This window comes from Colossoma macropomum, unplaced genomic scaffold (assembly GCF_904425465.1).
Source record: "Colossoma macropomum unplaced genomic scaffold, Colossoma_macropomum, whole genome shotgun sequence".
In the NCBI taxonomy this organism is placed as follows: Eukaryota; Metazoa; Chordata; class Actinopteri; order Characiformes; family Serrasalmidae; genus Colossoma; species Colossoma macropomum.
The window spans coordinates 32,659,786-32,676,883 of record NW_023494801.1 but is presented as its reverse complement, the minus strand read 5'-3'; the positions used below and the strand labels follow the sequence as shown (position 1 = coordinate 32,676,883).

At 40.5% G+C, this 17,098-nt stretch overlaps 1 protein-coding gene across 2 annotated transcripts; it reads right to left on the bottom strand.

The window, feature by feature from the left end:
* Positions 1-2,451: 2,451 nt before the first annotated feature.
* emc10 (ER membrane protein complex subunit 10) lies at positions 2,452-16,142 on the bottom strand. Of its 2 annotated transcripts, XM_036590256.1 has the most exons (8): positions 16,026-16,142; positions 14,801-14,867; positions 13,383-13,495; positions 12,268-12,381; positions 11,347-11,531; positions 8,957-9,047; positions 6,971-7,073; positions 2,452-2,761 (listed from the first exon to the last, which is right to left on the bottom strand). In XM_036590256.1, the coding sequence occupies exons 1-7, from the start codon at positions 16,116-16,118 to the stop codon at positions 6,987-6,989; spliced, it is 750 nt and encodes a 249-aa protein (XP_036446149.1). In that variant the 5' UTR covers positions 16,119-16,142; the 3' UTR covers positions 2,452-2,761; positions 6,971-6,986. The 2 variants fall into 2 exon arrangements, with proteins under 2 accessions (XP_036446149.1, XP_036446148.1); XM_036590255.1 differs by lacking the exon at positions 6,971-7,073.
* Positions 16,143-17,098: the final 956 nt, after the last annotated feature.

Below are 17,098 nucleotides of genomic sequence, written 5' to 3'. Positions count from 1 at the left end.
TCATTTTTAGCCATCTATTCTCCCCCAGTCATTGAGGACTCGCTCGTGGGCGCCCTCTGGCGTTTTGCAGTCCTGTTTTTGATATAACAAGGGAAATAGGAAGAGGCCAGACTCCTCATAAACCAGCTCTGACAGTATCTGCGTTCCAAAACATAGGCTGCATTTCTCGGCCGCTACGTCATAGAAGGCTGTTCCAAAGTGAGGGACCCTTCATAAACAGCCTAGAAAATGCAGCCTTTGTTCTGGGTGATTTGAAGGACGCATCAGATGTTTCCTTCCCAGCCTTTGGTTACCCACAGTTTGCTGTGCACAAACGACGGCAAGGAGAAAAACAATGAAAGTAGCGGAATACGAAGCCGTTGGAGCAGAGCTTGTTTTAAAATGTAAGTTGTTCACGTCCTTGAATTCGTCTTCGTTACCTTATAAAGTGTAAAATCACTGGTTAATTAAAGAATTCGTCCATATATCATTTTTTTATTAGAAGTATTTGTAAATATGTAGTTTATCGAACTACATAAGAACATCTCCTCCATTTCAGTGAAGAAACTAACACAATGCAATGGGCTCCATTTTCTCTCACCAGTGCCCTCATGAGTTTGGCGCTGCTCTGGTGATGTCACCACGCAGCCTTGTTAGTGCTGTTCCATTTGTGTGACCAATAGGCTACTAAGGAGGAGTCTTCATAGGACAGTCCTACTGAAGACCTGCAGTGCTTCGGCTGCAGCCCAGGCTTTGGAACGCAGCTACAGTAGATATAGACTTCTGATGTGGTGGTGTTGTGAGGTCATTCAGTAGTTGGCGTCATGCCCATATTTAGAACTCCAGGCCTGAGCTGGATTTCTATATGACAAAAATGAATGCCATTTTAAGAAATCGCTGCCCTGCGGTAAACAAGAACGTTCAAGAGCTGTTCATTTCTCCCGCTTAGACTTGGAGTTCCTAATATGGGCATGACTCGATTTCAGAGGTCTATCTCCCTAGTAGCTCCCTAAAATTGTCTTACTATCCTGCATGCACTACGCAGGATAGTCAGACTATTTAAGGGTGATTCCAAACCGCAGGGAGTTAAAATGTCCATGTCCAGCAGGGAATATAAGGGTACTGCTTAAGGACCCTGGGAGTCCATCTTCTTGTTGCAATACTGGTTTTAAAATGCCCTCGTCCCCTTGGCCTCCTCATGTCCCCTCCTTCACTTTATTAGCTCAAGTGAAGTGTGTTAGATGAGCCCTTGGAGGGAGAAAGTGAACACAAGTTTCAACTCCAGTGGCTGAACCTAGAAGTCAATGCGACCCTTTTCAAACCCAAAAATAATGGCAGACAAATCTGTTTCTAAGCCACAGCAGAAAAATACTTTAAAATGTTTAATATCCCTCCTGAAAATACCCATAGAAACCATTGTAATTCTGTTGGTTCCTGATGGTTTTGTAACGCGTTTTGGCTTTTTATTGGGTTGATATCACAATGTAAAGGATCCTAACAGGTTTAACAGGTGACTAGTGGCTGATTCTAAATGCATGTGATGGTTTTAATGGTCCTGTTTCAGCAGGGATTTCAAAACAATAACATTGAATTTGCTAAACTGATTAAATAATCTGCTCTTCACTGTTCCCTCCTCCCACAAGTGGTCACTTATGTAACAAAGGGGTGCCGCACATCAGAGTGGCGTATTGAAGTGGGAGATTGTTTTTTAAAAATAATTACTGAAAACAGGGCTAATGTTTATTATGCTTCAGGTAAGGGGTGCACAGATATGGGAACGGTGGGCCAAAGTATTGGGACACCTACACATCACACCTAAGGGTTCTAGACCAACCCCTGAAAAACAACCCCATATCATAATCCCTCCTCCACCAAACTTCACAGCTGGCACAGTGCAGTCAGGCAGGTAATGTTCTCCTGGCATTCTCCAAACCCAGACTCGTCCATCAGACTGACAGATAGAGAAGCGTGATTGGTCACTCCACAGAATACCTTTACACTGCTCCAGAGCCCAGTGGCAGCGCTTTACACCACTCACAATCACATTGTACAAAAATAGCACTTACAGTTGGCAGGGGCAGATCTAGCAGGACAGAATTTTCACAAGAGGTGGCATCTTATGACAGTGCCATGTTTACAGTCACTGAGCTCATCAGTACAACCCTCTACTGCCAGTGTCTGTCTATTGAGACTGCAAGACTATGTGCTTAGTTTTATCCACCTGTTAGCAATGGGTGTGTCTGAAACACCTGAACTCAATGATTAGGAGGGGTGTCCCAATACTTTTGTTATATAAGTAGTACACCCTGTAACTGGTTAAGGTGGACTGTGTTAATGCACTACTGGATAAAGAAAAAAGACCAGAACGAAATGACCATAGCAGAAAATAAAATATCATATGACTACTTATAAATACAGCTTACTGTACTCTCGGCTTATCCCAGGAAAACGAGTAATTTATAGACAGAGAGGTAATTTACAATAAATTTTATTCAATAAATCAGTAGTAAAAACACAAACTAGCAGTGCAGTTCTACATTAAACTAACATCATTCTTATTTTACAAATGCACATGAATGACATGTATGCGCACATTTAACAATGTTAATGTAGTATCAGTTAAATTATTATGTACAACTGGATGACTGCCAGCCAAGAGTTCCTGTTACCATGGTAATCATCGTCCACCGCCATTGGCTGATCCGCCACCAGCTCCGCCTCCAGACTGATCCTGAGCTCCGGACATCATCAGGAACAGAACGAGGGGTACGATGTACATCCACTAGTCAGGATGGAGGGAGAAAAAAAGAGAAAGAGAGAGAGAAGAAGAAAGTCAAAGCTTCTGGCTGCAGTAAAGCCTTCATTGGGGGGAAAGATCATTAAAACACGCCGAGGGAATCACAGATTAGGTGCAGCGATTTGGCAAGCAGTCTGATTAACCGAGTGAGGAGCTTCCCCTGAGCAGAACACCTTCAGGGTCATCCTTCCTTTTTTTCTCTCTCTCGCCAAGTACCCTTATACCTCTGGGAGAGAGAAAGAAGGAGCGATGAGACTGAACAGTGAAGGCAAATGAATGAGGTAAGCAACATAAAGAAGGTCGTAAGAATGATCTTGTGTCATATGAACAGTCATGACTGGGGTGGGCGAGATCATTGTTAATGAAGACTCTGTCACGATTCATAATGTTTTAATATTTGGTTTGAGAAATTGTAACAGACACATTTTCACCATTTTAAAAATGCTATTAGATGCTGTGGGCTTTATTCAGTGTTTCACATAGTAGCTGCGTTCCAAAGTCTAGGCTGCATTACTCGGCCACTACGTCACAGCAGGCCGTTCCAAAGTGAAGGACCCTTCGTATACTGCCTAGAAATGCAGCCTACATTTGGAGTGATTTCAAGGAGGCATCAGATGTTTCCTTCCAGGCCTTCGGTTACCCAGAGTTCTCTGTGCACAAATGACATGAAGGGAAAAAAATAAAAAATAACACGAAAATTTTGGAAAACTGAGCCGTTGGAGCAGAGCTTGTTTTAAAATGTAAGCTGTTCACGTACTGGAATTCGTCTTTGTTGGCTTATAAAATGTAAAATGACTAGAGCATTTGTCCACATGTCGTATTTTATTTAGAAGTATTTGTATCACTGTTGTCGGAAGAAAACCTCATATCTTCAAAATGGTAACTTTACAGGAGGAGGAAAAAACCTCCTTTACTTTTAATGTAAGTCAATGGAACCAGAATTTTTTTCCAAGTCATTTTGGGTCGTTTCTTTTGGTCCATTCATCATGAAATTTACACACAATGTAAAGAGCAACAGTCATTTTCAAATTATGTCAAAAACTGAAAAACAACAAAAATGGAGATACAAGGTTTTCTCCCGACAGCAGCGATATGTAGTTCATCGTACTACATAAGATCATCGTCTCCTCCGTTTCAAACTCAATGCAGTGGGCTCCATTTTCTCTCACCAGCTCCCTCACGAGTTTGGCGCCGCTCTGGTGGCGTCACCACGCAGCCTTGTTAGGACTGTTCCATTTGTGTGACCAATAGGCTACTAAGGAGAAGCCTTGATAGGACAGTCCTACGGAGGACCTGCACTACCTCGGCTGCAGCCTTGGCTTTGGAACGCAGCTACTGTGTTGCACTACATCCAGATTAACTCTGCTCTTTGGGTCTCCTGGCACATTTGAGATTTTTGGACCTTCTGACAAAATGTTAAGATACCTTTACCAATTGGTAGCCCTGTTTTTAATGAAACATGCAGCTGGTCAGTGTTTAAATACAGACGATACTCATTATATAGTCAGAAAAGCTCACATTCACAGTACAGATGATATCGCCCACCCCTTCTATCCATAAGTATTCAGGATTACTGGCGATACTCAGTGATTTTCCTTCAGTGAGAGAACTGTTCATTTGATCATGACCCAACAGGACACCAAAACAAACAAACAAACAAACAAACAAACGTAAGCAAGCAAAGCGACGCAGAATGTGAAATCCAACGAGAGGACCCACCCAGTTCATATGTGCACTCACACACTCACACACTCTCACAGAAGCACAACAGGGCTGGGATGGTTACCGGTTTTAAAGATATACCGGCATATAAAACCCAATGATAATGATTATTTTAATAATACTGACAGCTCTGTATGATTATTATCTTAAAAATATCTTAAAATAGCCACATTGGAAGTAAATAGCCTACTAGAGCCTGGCTGATATATGCACTGGATGAAAATATTGGCCAATACTGAGTACCCATGGTTTTATGGAAGACCCATGACTCGGACAGCATCAATAATTACTGATTCATAAGGAGGAAACCTGAGACCAAGCAGGTACTTCTGGTCCTGGAAAGCAGGGGCCGCATTCACGAAAGCTTTCTTAGGAAAAAACCTGCAAAATTTCTTAAGACAAACAATATGAAGTTCATAAGAATGTTCTTAAACGCCATTCTTGGAAAAAAAACTTGGTAAGTTCTCAAATATTCTCTTAAAATAATCATAATTTCCTTAAAAAAATTAAGAAAATCTTGATTGTTTTCTATATATAGGCTGTGTTGCATTTGACAGCTTCCCATAAATGATGTGATACGTTTTTAATTTGTATTAACTGTTATTTCTATTAGTCTAATCCACTCAGGGGAGCAGAATGGAGGAACTGAGCATTTACAAAAAATCTGCAAACAAAAACTGAGGTGATGGTGGAAGAAACAGCCAACAGGAAAAAAATCTTCTTTGGAAAGTGACAGATGAGGATGAGGAGCAGCCGAGGCAGCGTCTGTGATAAATTTAGATGCTCACCTTGTCAAATCTTACAGCCTAAGGCTGCGTTCACACGGAAGGTAAAAGTGGCCCAAATCTGATTTTCTCACCAAATCTGATTTTTTTGTTTGGCTGCTCACAATATCTTTTAAAAGTGATCTGTATGTGACATCAGTCTGAACAGATCAGCTTCTAAACTGACCAGCATGTTCAAAAGAACAATGCGTCACGCTGCTTCACGACTGCCAACGAACGCCAGTCGCTCCCAGAGGATCAGCTTCATCTTCACCAGCATCACAGGAGCCATCATGAAGCTTCACTGACTGACAGCTGGGCTCATCACCCAGAATGTGTTCGAGCCGTAAAAAGGGCGCGGTCACTTCTTTGATTTGTTTCCTCAAATTCTTTAAACTTTGCTTCCAGTCTTTTAACTGTTCTCTGACGCTGCAGCCTCGTTCTCCTGCGGCCGCGTTCGGACATTTCTTTCAAAATCTCTTCAAACACGGAGGGTTTTGATGAGTCTCTCCTAATATTTTGTACAGAAACATCACCTAAATGTTTATGAGTCTCAGTGTGAAATTATGACGAATGTTGAGCTGGATTAACGTACAAAATCACATGAACTCCGATCTGCTCATTGGTGCATATCGGATACGTATCGGATCAGTACCACATATGAAAGTGCCTTAAATTGGAATTGAAAATGTCAGATTAAAAGTGGTTTTTGCTGATCACACTGACACACAGACACACATCTGTGTCACATATGAAGAAGAAGATCTGGGCCACTTTTACCTGCTGTGTAAACGAAGACAAGTGTGAGTCTGCCATAAGCTTAAGAACATATATTGTTTTCTGGGATGGCACTCGCTCTTAGAATCATTCTTAAAAATTAAGAGAATTCTTAGGTTATTTAAAGATTACCAATTTAACTCGTTTCTTAAGAATGAAGGTAAGAAAAAACACAAAATATTCTTTCTAAAAAACACTTTAGTGAATCCGACCCCTGGTGTCCAGCACAGTTGGGCGATTTCCCTGCTTAAACATGGCTAAAATAACAAAAGCATGTATGTAATGTATCCAAACCTAAACCTTAGCATTAAAATACCAACACATGAAGAGAACTAATAAAAAAAGGAAAATAAGACACCACTGACAGAATATAGCACCATAAGGAATTTGGGGTAGGCCCACTCCTAGTGCTCCAGTAATTATATTATTTAAGACTGGGAGATTCTGCTGTTTATCTGAAATATAGTACACTTCTTTAACTAAAACTACTGAAGAGTAAAACTAAAACTTAAAAATAATAAAATTACATTGGCCAATATCTGCAATCAGAATTTTTACTGCCTCAAAATTAGCCACAATATTTTCATATCAGTCAGGCCCTTCAGCTACGGCTACAGCTTTTGTTTGAAGCAACACGTTTACGGACAATTCTTTACAATTATTGTTAATTTTTTCATTTAATAAAAAAATTCTATCAATGTTACTTGTAGAGTAATGATTTACTGTGTATTTGAAACATTTTCAGTACATTCTAATTTTGACCACTGATATTATTGTGACCGTAAAAGGTTCATACCGTCCCATCCCTAAGAACACACACACACACACACACACACACACACACACACACACACACACACACACAGTGTGAAGTGAACAAGTGAACAGAGGAGTGACAGTAACCAAATAAGCTATAGTGAGACTTCAGTACTTGAAATGCATGGGAATCAGCTCTGCTCTCTGCCGCCCCCTGCTGGGGGCTGTGCTGAACTGGTGGCCATGAGGAACACTGCACCTCCCAGAATCAAATACCACTGGAACACAGCACAGACCAGCACAGAGTCAACACGCAGCACAGCACACAACATACACACTAATACACAAGCTCATTCAGGGGCAGGAAGGTTAGTAATGACCGGATGAACCACACAGAGGACACTGGGAGTTAGTCTGGGCTTTCAGCTCAGTGCAGACCAGCTGAACATGCTCCAACAAGCACCAACATTACTGAGATTTGGCTTTATAGATATAGATATCTTTATAGATATTGATATTAATCCCACAAAAAATCCATCTTTATTTAAATATTCCCTCATATCCGAGTTTTCAGTTTTTGTTCAAAGCTACACTATGTAAAATCCAAGGATTTGGCGACGTCTCTGGTAGAAATGTGTATTTGCAACGTGTAAAAACATTTTGTAAGATGGGCTGTGTTTCGGACCCCTTCCCCCAGGGGATGAATCTGATAATGTTGATGTTGAGATCATTTGAGACCTAAACATGAAAACAGCCGGACCTTCTTTTTGAGTTTGTGCGTGTGACGTTAATACGTAAAGAGGTGTGATGATTATTTTAGGCTTTACACGGCAACCCAATAAATATTAGCCCATATATTTCAACTATATAATGCTACTCCTTTCAATTTTAACCATAAAATCTTACATAGTTCAACTTTAAGTATGGAAGCACTCAAGGAAGCTTTTATTTGTGTTCTCTGTGACCCAACATATACTGTCCTATCAAGTGTACAACTTCAAACATTAAAACATGTAAAATAATAGAAAAGGTTTTGATTTATGTGGCAATGTTGATAGTTGGCTAAGCTAATGACACAAACATCATCAAAAAACCATTTAATACTGAAGGTTGGTGCGAAGACCGCTGGTCAACGCAGACAACAATCTCGCCTAGCTAGTAGCTAACGCAAAGGCAAAGAGAAAGATTTAAGGCGAACATCGATAATTTGGAGACGAATGGACTTATTTGCATTTATAAGCCTTTATAAGGTTTCCTGATATGTTTAATCTGCAACGAGAAACTGTCAAACACTAAAAAGTTGTGAGGCTTCTCATTCATCAGCTTCTCGTTCGAAGTTTCCCGTTCCACCTTAAATGGTGCTGCAGTTACATACTGGCACCTCAGGCACCATTTAAGGTGGAACGGGAAGATTCGAACAAGAAGCTGGCGAATGAGAAGCGACTTCAGCCTCGTAAAAAGTCAAACGTTGGGAGAAATTTCACAAGAAACTGTTCTACATTTGAGGAAAAGCTTATTTTTGAAAATCACCGCACTCAGTTTTGTATAGCCTTCGCTTTTAATGTGGCGCTACCGCTTTGCTGGTGGATTCTGTCCGATCAAAAAATAATGAAAAACTGTGACGCACACCGCGACCCAGAAGGATAAGCGGTTTAGAGGATGTGTGTGTGTGTGTGTGTATTGCGACACATATCATACAGTGTGAAAATGCCTTCAAGTATCACAATGCTTGTTTGCTGTATTGCCCACCATTAGTGTAAAATGGGGCAACTTTCTAGAGACTCCCAACAGTCACATACGACTTATTCTCGTAGATGTTTGTTGGAGAATGTTGGGTCAGTGTGCTCTGGGCTTTAGCTGAGGCAAGAGGAAGTGACCACAGGGCACAACAGCCAACCAGAGCCAAGAAACACAACAACCACACACTCACAGACACCACAGAGGCCAAAACAAAAGCACAAACACAAACACTGAAGCTAAAACCAACACAGTCAGGTTCATCCGTCATAACTCCACAGACAGGAACGCAAACAGTCATGACGTGAAAATGGGGTGAAATGGAGGTCGAATGACAAATGAACAGAACACATAGGTTGGGATGTCATTTACTCCTCAATATTCATCACCGACTCTTCACACTGTGAAAGATGCAAATACTCACATATTTGGCAAAGAAGGATTTCTGCTCCTGAGGTTTTCCCTTCTTGTCCATTTCTTGCTCCATTTTTTCAATATACAGAGCCGTCTCTGGACTACAGAAACAGAACATGGGAAAGAGTCTAAATCAGCTCCACTTCTCTGCACTTAGTGTAAAAATGATGTAATGAGATGCATCATTCATCTGCAAGCGGTGATTCAAATGCATTGATTTCTGAATATTACAGGGAGATTCACTCGAAAGAGGCCCCGAATATTCTGTAATAACTCTTGCTTGGACGAAGCAATCTGAATGAAACAACGTGCAATGCGCTCCTCAGTATATGGAGCTCAAACAAGCCGGGATGCCCATGCGTCGGCGCGATGAGGTAGGCGCCGGACAGCCGTCTCCGTGTTTAACGTCTCTAATGCTTGCCGATGTTCAGGAACACGGAGCGCCGCGTTGAAATGTGTCTGGCAGAAAACGGAGATCATATCCAGCATTGAATGTAATACAATCGATTACACATCCGTCAAGGTATGTAGCGTATTTTTTTGGTTCAGCTTGCTTCATCCTAGAATACTTGGGGCCTCTTTCGAGTGAATCTCCCTGTAGAACTGATTACATTTGATTATAATATTATTAAAGAAAGTGCATGCTAATTTTTGGCCAAAATAAAATTCTTTAGCCATTTTCAAAAAAAAATGGTGTCTTGTATTGGACTGTCTATATCCCTCTACTCCATAAACAGTTCCTCCCGTTGCATTTCAGTGTATTTTTAAAAATGATTTACACCAGAAGAACTGAATCAAATTGAAACATGGTAAAATGTAAGATTTAATAATGCACTGAATCATTTCCTACAAAATCATAATTAAATCAAATCTTTCTGAGGTCAGAGCTTTACATCATTATGCAGCACTGACCCTTGCACTGGGAAACCCCATTAAAAACACTAAACTCCTTGCTTTTCTTAGAGCTGGGAAACGAAATCCAAGTCAGTAAACAGACCTACTTTCACCAGCTCTCATTCTCTCAGTTCGTAATTTAAAAAATTATAACAAAAAAAATGTATCATTCAGGAATCGGTATCAAAGTGAGGGTCTCTGTATCAGTATAGAAAAACCTGTGACGGATACTCAGTCTTAGCTCTCTAATGAGCAGGGGCCTCTATCACGAAGCAGGATTGTGGTGGTGGTGTTTTAGTGTGTGTTGCGCTGGTCTGAGTGGATCAGACACAGCAGTGCTGCTGGACTTTTTAAACACCTCAGTGTCACTGCTGGACTGAGAATAGTCCACCAACCAAAAATATCCAGCCAACAGCGTCCTGTGGGCAGCGTCCTGTGACCACTGATGAAGGACTAGAGGATGACCAACACAAACTGTGCAGCAGCAGATGAGCTATCGTCTCTGACTTTACATCTACAAGGTGGACTGACAAGGTAGGAGTGTCTAATACAGTGGACAGTGAGTGGACACAGTGTTCAAAAACTCCAGCAGCACTGCTGTGTCTGATCCACTCAGACCAGCACAACACACACTAACACACCACCACCACGTCAGTGTTACTGCAGTGCCGAGAATGATCCACCACCCAAATAGTACCTGCTCTGTGAGGGTCCATGAGAATATATATATTCTCTCTTCTCAGACACCTTTGTCTAATATATTTGTACATAGTAGAGAGTTTTCTTACATCCCTCCTGTCTCTGTATGTTTTTGTGTATGTATTATTTTGTATAGATTTATTATATTTCAGTTAAATTTTTTTTTGGTTTTGCTTTGTTTTGTCTGCACTGTTTTTAGTATGTATATAATGCTGCCCTGCTGTAGAGTGATAACCTGAGCCTCATCACAAGCATTTCAATGCATTAATGTCCTGACATGTCCTGCAAATGACAAATAAACCTGAAACTGGATTACTGATTGGATCCTGGACCAATCAGGAACGACAGAGGTGGTGATTCTGGTGACTTTTTTTTTCTTTGTGACTTCTAACTTTTCCTTTGTGAAATTACACTGCACAGATGATATATCATGGAATTATTATTCCAATAGGCACTAATGTGGTGACAGTGGAACATAGGTTTCCTTTTCCTTTTCCTTTTAACAGCAAGTCCTATTCAAATTTCATGTGACTGGCCGTTTCTGATAAACGTCATGTGCATGTGAGGATTAATCACAGCTTGAGTACCTAAACTTGGATTAACAGAGAAAGTTTTTAACACCGTCCCGTTTAGTAGGATTTGTGAAGCTGATATATCTGCGTTAAACCTGCTTCATGAGACACTTGGATCAATCAATAGATGTCCACATATGAAAGATGTGCATGAGCTGTGTGTCAAAAAGAAACAGGGAGAGAGAAAAACGAAGAGCTCTAAGACAGCAAAGACTTCTGTGTGTGTTTTACTCACGCTGGTGCGTTAACTGGTGCCATTACACTGATTGTCGTGTTAAAGATTTCCAGGTCGACCTCGTCCTCAACTTCCGCCCCCCGACACGCACTAGGCACGGTTACTATAGAGACGCCTATAAGGTAGCCGCTGACGTCAGTGTGCAGAGTGATGACATCACTGAGGTGGGACTCCACAAGAGAGCACTGGGGGGGGGGAGAGGGAAGGCATTAAAAAGGCACTTAATTAGATTTTATTCTGTAACATGTTCAGTTGAGTACCTACATTTGAAGTTGCTTATTTTTCCTACTGGCTGTTCACTTCAACTTAAAAAGAAATCCTTATATATTTATTTAAAATGTTTAATATGTATTAAAAGTATATAGATAACATATCCAGTTCCTTAAAAGGGCTCACATTCTACATTTTTCACTCATGACATTTGACACAGACATGACATAATTCATGACCATTTTCCAACCTCTCTTTATACCTTAGAATCAAACAGACTGTTTTCGATACTGTGCCTAAGACTGGTGTATGTAAATGAGGTCTGTCCTGATTGGCTGCTCTGTATTGTGCCTCATTCCAACAACAGTTCAGGCTGAAACACTCCTATAACGTCAGTGTGAATAGGTGGGGCTAAACACTGGGATTAGTGTAAATGTGCTGCTTTTCTGTATGGATCGTAAAGCAAACAGTACTTATTTAAGCTTAAACACATAAGTTTACATAAAACATCAAATTCTACTAAAAAAGAATTCAGTTCTATCCTCTTTAAGGATAATCAAAGGTAAAAAATGTTTTGAATGTATTGAGTGTCAGGTCATGAACTCTGGTACATATTTGGGTTAAAAAAACAAAACAAAAAAAAAAACAAAAAAACTTCAGCATCTGCAAATCTGCTTGTACTGATACAAATTAGGTGGTATGTAGACTTACAGCTCTGACGAAGGCGGTGAGGTAGCCCTCTAACTGTCTGTCTGCCTGCCTGTCGGCCTGCAGGGAAACCCTGGGTACTCGGATCCTGTACAGACCGTCCACGGCCGCCACGTCCTGACCACAGAAACATCAGTTCAGAGAGGAAACTCACCAAACACACAACATACTCGTCTTTAAAAGTGGTAATTTGTAGAATAATCTAATTTATTTTTATAAATGCTGTCAATCAGTCGAGACATGTTTGGTGTCTGAAGTTTGCTTCTTCAGTTTTGTGCTTTTGTCCATGTTTATAGACAACAGCGTGTCACAAAGTCAGAAACAACACTAGTTTATTTGAGATTGCTCAACATGTTCAGGCAAGTCTGCCTAAATTTACATTTACATTCTGATGTATTTGGCTGACACTCTTATCCAGAGCAACGTGAAATTTAATACATTTACAAAGGTAGGTGAACGCAACATTAAGAGTCTTTCCCAAGGACTCTTTATCGGTATAGTGTAGTTGCTCGCCTGGGCGGAGAATCAAACCCCAGGCTGCTGTGTGGAGGGTTTAGGCATGCAGGTTGCACTATGCAGACTGGTGTAAACTAGCATTCAAAAGTCTGAATTCACCAATATATCTTCAATAATATAAAACCAATTATTTGCAGATACATGTATAGCATGATTATGCCACAATGCAAAGACTCTACAACTACACAGGTTTCATAAAATTCCTTGGAAGTTGTAAAATTGTCCAGATGTCTCAAGAATGCTGAACAGAGTTGTAGATGATTTCATAACAACTACGAATGTCTTAGATCATTGAGAATTTGATAAGAAATTACTACAAACAGATAATTATAGTATATTAGAATTGTTTCAATCTACATTATTATTGAATAAAATAACAATTATGTCTGATTACAAACCTTTGAACAGCACTACACTTAAGGTTGTATTACTTGTTAGCTACACTAGTAGCTCTAGCGCAAAACCAAAGAAGCAAACTTCAGACACCAAACATGTCTTGACTGATCAAGAGGAGGGAAAACTGTATACATTTCATTTTTTACAGAATTAATACTTTAAGTCCCGTTTATATGTATGTATATACACATTCTATGTTCTGTTACCTTCAGTAAGCTCCTGTCCTTCTCCGAGAGCAGCGCCTGAGAGAGAAAGACGCTGTTCTCTCTGCCGGCCTTCAGCTGTATGTTCCCACGGGCCCGAAACCTCGGCACGTCATCTGAAGAAAAATATACATCACAATTACTCTCAACCAGATGTTTTCCAGCTCCAGTCCTGTATCTACCTGCTCTGCACAGGTTCATGTTCTTCAGCAACCAAGTCACATAATTAGCCAATGATCAAGTCTTTCTGGAGCTGAATCAGGTGTGTTAGAGCAGGAAAACACCAAACAGTCTGAAGTGGAGGTGGTAGATGTTTTTCTTAACCATTAATGTTCCTCAACAAATCCATTCATCATCTTGGTTCAGAGGAGAGCTGGGTGATATGGCAAAAATGCAATATCACCATACCTGAAAATGTTTTCGTGGTATACGGTAAGTCATGATGTTTATTTTTTCTGACTTTAAGTTGGAACAGACAAAGTAGCACCACATAAAAAATAAATAAATAAATAAATAAAAAAACCCAAAAACTATGAATCCAAATAATTGTATTGAACATTTTATATACTGAGCTGCACTAAATCCAAACACAAAAATAATTATGGGCCCAATCCTATTTCTTATTTTTACCCCTATCCCCTTGTTCTCCAGTGTCCCCCTTGCCCCTTGGAACTGAGTGGTTGAAATCAAATAAAAAGAGCATCACTTCATTAACAGCTACTAGCGATGCTCTGTAGGCGACCCTGCCAGTCTGCAGTGATAGCAGAGGAGGGTAAAGTTCACTGCTGGGCTTTAGTTACATTTAGGGCATCATATGCCTTCAAAGAGGGGGGCAATTATTTATTATCACCCACCCCTAATTCTTCAGTGTTATGAAGCTGAAGTCAGATACTCACCAGCTTCTTGTTTCAATTGTCCTGTTCCACCTTAAAAGGCAACATTCTGGCACCTCAGGTGGCAGAACTGCTGCACCATTTAAGGTGGAATAGGAATTTTAGCCAGCTAGCTACTGAGACATCATTATACTTTGTTTGGAGTGTCTGAAAAACCTCCGTTTGGAGGGTCATGTAGCCCCAACACTTCACCCCACCCCTCTATCTCAACAACAAACGGGACACCCTACCCTGAAGCGTGAACGTCCAAAACAGAACAATAAGGGCTAAGTGGTAGGGGCGAGGGGTGAAATGAGACTGGGCCTTGCTGTCTTTGTAACCAAACATGCAGCTGTAAAGTGTTTATAACGATATCAACAAGATACTCAGACATGCTTTTTGAGACATATTGGGACATAATTTATAACTCTAAATACTGTCATATTGCTCAGTCCTGGTTCTGAGACATATAAATGTGCTGTTACTGTATAGATCTAAACCGATTCTTCTACCTTCGCTTCTCTCTGGTTGGATCAAACTCTTACTCACCCACTTCAAATGAGTGCTCCAGTGGTACAGAGAACCCGGTTATGTCTGACTCCACATTGTCCACCACCTGCGGAGAATCACAGTCAAAACACAGTCAGCACACAAGTAGGTACACACTTCTGAAGAGCAACGTGAGACTGTTCAGCTAAGGAACCAAAATAAAAACAACAGAGCAGAAATACTGAATGTTTTTGGAATTATATTGTTATCAGGAGATAACAAAATCCACATCAGACAAATATTTAGACACTCGCTCATTGTCCATTTTATCAGCTCCACTTACTATATAGGTGCACTTTGTAGTTCTACAGTTACAGACTGTAGTCCATCTGTTTCTCTGCAGACTTTGTTAGCCCCCTTTTACCCTGTTCTTCAGTGGTCAGGACCCCCATGGACCCTCACAGAGCAGGTACTATTTGGGTGGTGGATCATTCTCAGCACTGCAGTAACACTGACGTGGTGGTGGCGTGTTAGTGTGTGTTGTGCTGGTCTGAGTGGATCAGACACAGCAGTGCTGCTGGAGTTTTTAAACACCTCAGTGTCACTGCTGGACTGAGAATAGTCCACCAACCAAAAATATCCAGCCAACAGCATCCTGTGACCACTGACGAAGGACTAGAGGATGACCAACACAAACTGTGCAGCAGCAGATGAGCTATCGTCTCTGACTTTACATCTACAAGGTGGACTGACAAGGTAGGAGTGTCTAATAGAGTGGACAGTGAGTGGACACAGTGTTCAAAAACTCCAGCAGCACTGCTGTGTCTGATCCACTCAGACCAGCACAACACACACTAACACGCCACCACCACGTCAGTGTTACTGCAGTGCCAAGAATGATCCACCAAATAGTACCTGCTCTGTGAGGGTCCATGGGGGTCCTGAGCACTGAAGAACAGGGTAAAAGGGGGCTAACAAAGTATGCAGAGAAACAGATGGACTACAGTCTGTAACTGTAGAACTACAAAGTGCACCTATATAGTAAGTGGAGCTGATAAAATGGACAGAGAGCGTAGAAACAAGGAGGTGGTCATTATGTTATGCCTGATCGGTGTGTGTATATATACACACACGGCTGAGGCGTTGTAGTAACTGCTGCACCATTTAAGGTGGAACGGAAAAATTCGAACAAGGAGCTGCTGAATAGGAAGCCAAGCCGACTTCAGCCTCAGTTACAGTAAGAATTTAAGGATTACCACACAGTTAATCACGGATCTCCACTCACCCTCCTGCCGTTATTACAGTTTCCAAACTGGGTGTAAAACCCGAGAATACTGATCAAAACGATCGACATGAACGACGAGCCGAGCGGAGCCATTCTGTCCGCACGGTACACGGGAACTACGTCACGTACTAGACGGAAGTAGAGTTATTTTGGAAAACCAAAGCAAAATAAAACATCCAAAATTATTAGTTCGTGATATTTAATTCAGAATTCAGCTATTCAGGCATTTAATAAAGCAAACGGTCACTACATTCATAAAGCCGGGGGTATTTCATAAAGCGTAAGCGGAATTTCGCAGATTTGTCAAGATTTCTTGGCTAATTCTGGTGTTAAGACTTCTTTTTTTTTACATTTCCATTTAAACAATCGTGTAAATGTGCAGCTCCAATTACATCTTTGAGGAATTAAACATACAGATTTATATTGGACCTATGAAAATGAAAGGGCAATACATATATCCACACATGACAAAATAAAGTAGAAAATTATAATTATAATAAGATACATTTGACTGGTATATAAAATTGGTAACATAACAAGGTTATTCAGAGTGGTTTGGTGTGAAATGCTCTGTTCTAGAGAAAACTTACCAGAATTGAGTCAGAACTGTTCACAGTGGTGGTGATAGGAACCAGACGTCCACCTCTAAAAGCTCCCTCACAGAAAGTTACTACATGAAATGGTTATGAATTTGCTGACTGCTGTTTTTTTTGTGTTGTAGTCATGGCGACCTCTAGTTCCTATCAATTCTGCTTTTTTATGTTCGCAAACTGAAAATTCAGGCTTTATGGCACATACCTTCATGGACTAAGAGACTCTTCTGTAACACCTGTAACTGACAAAAAGTAAAATAAGAAACATGTATATAAGTATATAAGTATGTATACACATATATATGTGTGTATTCATATATATGTATATATGTATACATACACACACACACACATATATATGTATATATATATGTATGTATGTGTGTGTGTGTGTGTGTTTGTGTGCGTATGCATAAATGTGTAATATTTTTATTTTAAACAAAAAAGGAACATCTTAATTTTATATTGTATAGCATTACT

Excerpts from the sequence above, each read along its gene's own strand:
- emc10 (XM_036590255.1), bottom strand. The coding sequence starts at position 16,118 with ATGGCTCCGCTCGGCTCGTCGTTCATGTCGATCGTTTTGATCAGTATT. Across the intron at positions 13,496-14,800 it reads GGAGCACTCATTTGAAGTGG|ATGACGTGCCGAGGTTTCGG; the intron begins GTGAGTAAGAGT and ends ATTTTTCTTCAG. Across the intron at positions 2,762-8,956 it reads AATCCTTCTTTGCCAAATAT|TGGATGTACATCGTACCCCT; the intron begins GTGAGTATTTGC and ends CATCCTGACTAG.